Consider the following 4,878-nt stretch of genomic DNA (forward strand, 5'->3'; position numbering starts at 1 on the left):
GTGGTGAAATTTGTTTTATTGATAGGTTTAGGAAAACAAAAACTAAAATAAAAAATTTTAATGTATTAAGAAAAAATAGGAATTTAAGCTCCAATTTTGAAACTACTTTTGTATCTGTGTCTAAATATGGTAGAGCAATAATATGCATAACTGTTGCCATATGTAAAAAAACTATTTTTTTTTATACTTTGACTGCTTAGAGCCAAGTAAAACCTACATATTATACATAACATATTCCACATATTATAAAGCACTTTATATATGAATAAGTGATTAGTTAGAATAACTATAAAGATAAACAAATATTAACACCCGAAGAAAATAAATAAAACAGCCAAAAAATAAAATAAAAGAAATTTTAAAAAATCATACTTTATTTAGCACTTGGCATTCACGTGTATTGCTACAGCAGCATTTGTGTCCCCACTGCTAATACTAATATAAGCCGATCCTCCACTGACAGTAACTGTTTTGCCAGTACAAGATCCATTAGACAAACTTCCAGAGATAACATCACAATAGGTACCATCAGGCAGGCCAGTTGGAATGTTGGAGTTAATATCACCATTGATAGAAATAGCTATTAGTCCCTTATCACCCCTGGAAAAGGCTATTTGGTTATCACCACCAGACCACCAGTTAGTTAATTCGGTTCCAGAGACGGTGTTACGGAACTCTACCATGTTGAAAATGGGCGACCAACGATGTTGGCAGACCCAACCATTAGTACATGTTCCATCATCATTAAATCCAGGGCTTAGCACATCATCGCCGTTTGCTGGAGGAGCTATAATATATGGGAAAAAATTCGTCTAATATTCAAAAAGTAGGTATAAAGAGTACAAACCTTGGTCACTACTATCAAAGTAAAATGACGACATGACCTTAGGAAGGCCCTCATAAGGATGAGCCAACATAAAAGCGATAGCCGCTTTATAAGCCTTGTCTTCTTTATAGTTTAAGTAAGCTGAGTTACTTCTTTCAGTGTCATGGTTGTCAATAAAGACAGCAGTTTTGCTTCCATCAGCCATACCCCATCCAACACCCCAGTTGGTCAAGTACTTCAGTGGATTGCTTCCTCGGAAACATTTTGCCAACTCCATACCATATTTAAACTCACATACACGTCCAAAACCTGTATATTCAGTATTGTAGACTGGGTCAGAACCAGTATCGATGACTTCTTGGTAGTACATGGCTCTGGATCCACTGGGGAAGAAATCGGTATTTAAATCGTTGACACTACCAAAAATAGCTGATAAATCTGCAGGCCACATATGTTTGGCAGCATCCACACGAAAACCAGCTACACCCAAGCTGATCAGATGATTCATGTACTCGATGATTTTACCTCTCACATAGTCCTGACTTTGATCCAAATCCTTGAGACCTATAAAACATGAAATTATTATTAAGTGAAGGCATCGATTATAAATTATTTTTTACTTACCAGATAATTCACAATTTCTAATAGAAGCAGCATCATTATAATTAATGTCACAGGTAGCGTGGAAGTTTTCGCTAGAGTAGGATACAGCTGGGTAAGACTTACTACCTGGGTCGCAAGTGTGTCCAGCTGTTCCGATTCCTGTAGAGGCAGCCATATGATTAACGACCAGATCAGCATAGATTCTAACTCCGACATTATTACAACGCTTGATCATGTCAGCTAAAGCAGCTTCATCTCCAGATCTGGTAGTGAGGACATAGCTGACCGGTTGGTATTTTTCCCACCACGGCCTTCCGCTTACGACAGCATTTTCACTAGGTGGAGAAATCTAAAGAAAATAAGATCTAAGTCTTGAACGGTATTTAAATGAAATAGAATTATAAAAAAATCTGCTTATTATCTAATTAGGCATAATCTAATATTTTTTTTATTTAACAAAACTAACATTTTATTTGCTTTTGACATGAGTTAAATAGTGTTCTGTTATGCGATTTTTAATAATAAATGCATCAAATATTTTACTTAAATGGACAAATGTATATTTGTCCAAAAGTCAAGGATATTTACATTAGTTCTTAAGCTTACAAACAACCAAAAGCCTTATTTTTGATAAACTCTGCGTAGAGACATCATTTTATTACAGTCATATAAAACTTTAGCTCATGTTCTTGAGATATATTGTATAGGAAAAAAATGCATAATTTTCTTTGTTACGTTTATAATAAGCTTGTTTTGATAAGGTCAGCAAAGAACTAACTGAAACATTTTCTGATAACCCTCCTGAAGGCAGGTTACATACATGTAGTCTGCTGGTATAACGCTCACGCTCATAACAGATTTCCTTCGCTGGATTTAAAACTTGTGAATTAAAAAACTGCCTATTCTGTCTTCTTACATATTTTATAAACCAAATTATTAAATGATCATAGTGCGCAATACTAATAATTCGTACGAAAACTATACATGAAAACAGGACATACTTAGGAAATAGGAATTTAATGTAAAATTTTATTGAAGAGTATAACGATTTGTAAAAAATAGAGGTAATATTATGGTTAGTCTACCCATATTTTTTCAAGCTCCTTAATTAAAAAAATCATACTTTTGACATTTTATTTATTAGCTAGCATTGAAAGTTTTAATGCGCGTGTTTAAAGATATTTATGATACATTATGTATATATTTATTCAACACTTTAACTAAAACTTATCTGTTAATTACTATAAACAAACCACTTAAATTAACAAAAAATAAAAGCACATATTTCACATAAGAGATGGAATCTTTATCTTTTGCACCCTGGTGGTAGAGTATTATTGATTATTTTTGCGAAGTGGTTTAAGTATGAGGCAAAATGAAGTGGATATTTTCATATTGATTGCACAACATTCTTTTTATTTTATGATAAATTTAAAAATGGATATTTTGAAATATGGAAAAAAAATAAATTTTATTTAAATATAATGATTATAATATTTTGGTCAGAATTTATTCAGATAATTAAAATAATTAAATATAGCTTACTCATTTAGATACAATTTATATTTTAGTAAGAAATCATATAAAAATAATTTAAACATGTTTTATGGAATTCATTGCTGTATTTCGGTATGCGAAGGCTCAATAATATATTGAGGCCTATAGAAATTTCTTCTATTAAAATCTCCTTAGGAGTTTGATTACTTGATTAGGTAAATTTATTGATATATCTAGCTTGCGGTGAGGTAGTTAGAGATGACCTGCCACATTCTCTCCTATTCTGAATAATTGAGGAGGGTGTACGACACGCTTTAACCTTTTTCCATAATCTCTGATACCTTAATCTTAAAGCTGTTGTATATATTTTACTTATAGTACGTTGATGTTTATAAACTATTTGGCATGTGTATAAAATGGAAATGTTTTCTGAGACAGATTATTTTGCACTATTGTACTGCAGCATAAAACTTAGCTATGTGTTTTCAATATTTACATTTGTATTATCTTAAATTCCAAGCACACCACATGTAATCGTTACATAATAAAAATATAACCACATTATACAAGATTTAGGGTTCTATTATCAAACTTATATCATAGCAAAACATATTATTCTAATTAACCCTTTGTATTTTTTATAAAGACGATGATCGCGATGCATTTATTAAAAAATACATGAGTTTTCATGCATTTTTCAATAAAAAGTTAAAAAAAATCAATTCACTCGTACGACAAAATTTAGATAAAATAAAAATATACAAAACTCAAAAATCTCCGTGTTTTAAAAATTGACATTTTTGTGACGCCAGTAGAAGTTTATATTATACCAATTTAAAAAAATATTTTAAAATATAGAAATTGTTACTGTAAAGTAAGTAGACAGAAGGAATAAATTAAATAAATTACTTAATGCACTTATTATTTACCCTAGAAATAATGAATTAACAAATACTAATATTTTAAGAATATGTATTTTTTCAAAAGCTAATATTGTGTATTTAAAATTGTCAGTTAAAAAAAACGAAACAATCAAAAAATGTATTAATGCTAAAAATGTATTAATTGATGAAATAAACTCACTTGTACCCCTGCGAAGCCTTTTTTACTCAAAAAATTTTCACATTCTGACGCGATGTCGGCCCATTTCCATTCAAATAGATGCACAATGGTACTTCTACCATCTACCCAATGAGGGTCATGTTGACCCAGAACGGCCGTGGCGCCCAAAATCAAAATTGCTGCTATACCTCTCATAGCTCTGAAATGGAGATTTTCCAGGTCTTGCTCCTTATTTATTTATATATATCGAAATGAAATTATCTGATATTTTTATATATCAAGTGGTTTTTTAATTAATTGAAAAGATTATTTTTCGAAGTACTTTGATACATTTTTTTGACGGTCAAAATTATTTACATAAGTACTCGTTGATGTTTATTTTATCATTTATTAAGAGTATATGTGCCATATACTTATTTTCTTGCCAAAAAACTTGATACGATTTTTATGAAAGAAAATTACTCCAAACAAAATAACCTCGGAATCATGCATAGTTTGAAAATAAATTAAGCACGTGTTGATAGACACGTGCATTTATAGATTATAGTTTCATTATATTTAAAATTTTATTATATCTTTTTAATACAAACCAAGTTTAATTTTGGAAATCATGCCATACATTTAAATTTTTAGGACAGATAAACATTATTTTATCGGTCTAAAGTTTTATCAGTTAAAATAAATTAAATAAATAACTATTAATAAACGTTATTTCGATTTCTTACTTTATTATATTCACGCCATTAGCAGCGCACCACTAAAAAGTTTTAAGGAGAACATGTCCAAACAATCATAAAAAAATCACTCCGTAGATTGTGATTATCGGTTTAATTGTAAAATAATATTTCTGCTATTCTATGATTTACTTTCTAAATTTGAGCTAAATACGT

General features: G+C 30.2%; 1 protein-coding gene across 1 annotated transcript; it reads right to left on the minus strand.

Moving 5' to 3' along the window:
* Positions 1-344: 344 nt before the first annotated feature.
* LOC126734398 (alpha-amylase-like) lies at positions 345-4,203 on the minus strand. The gene is made up of 4 exons (XM_050438016.1): positions 4,010-4,203; positions 1,451-1,778; positions 848-1,390; positions 345-787 (listed from the first exon to the last, which is right to left on the minus strand). Exons 1-4 carry the CDS (start codon positions 4,181-4,183, stop codon positions 378-380), a joined length of 1,455 nt encoding a protein of 484 aa, XP_050293973.1. The 5' UTR covers positions 4,184-4,203; the 3' UTR covers positions 345-377.
* Positions 4,204-4,878: the final 675 nt, after the last annotated feature.

Source organism: Anthonomus grandis, chromosome 3 (genome assembly GCF_022605725.1).
Source record: "Anthonomus grandis grandis chromosome 3, icAntGran1.3, whole genome shotgun sequence".
Lineage (NCBI taxonomy): Eukaryota > Metazoa > Arthropoda > Insecta > Coleoptera > Curculionidae > Anthonomus > Anthonomus grandis.

Bases quoted from the DNA above. Each gene is read 5' to 3' on its own strand.
- LOC126734398 (XM_050438016.1), bottom strand. From the start codon at position 4,183: ATGAGAGGTATAGCAGCAATTTTGATTTTGGGCGCCACGGCCGTTCTG. The intron at 1,779-4,009 runs GTGAGTTTATTT...TATTTTCTTTAG, and splicing joins AAGGCTTCGCAGGGGTACAA to ATTTCTCCACCTAGTGAAAA. The intron at 1,391-1,450 runs GTAAGTAAAAAA...CATGTTTTATAG, and splicing joins TAGAAATTGTGAATTATCTG to GTCTCAAGGATTTGGATCAA.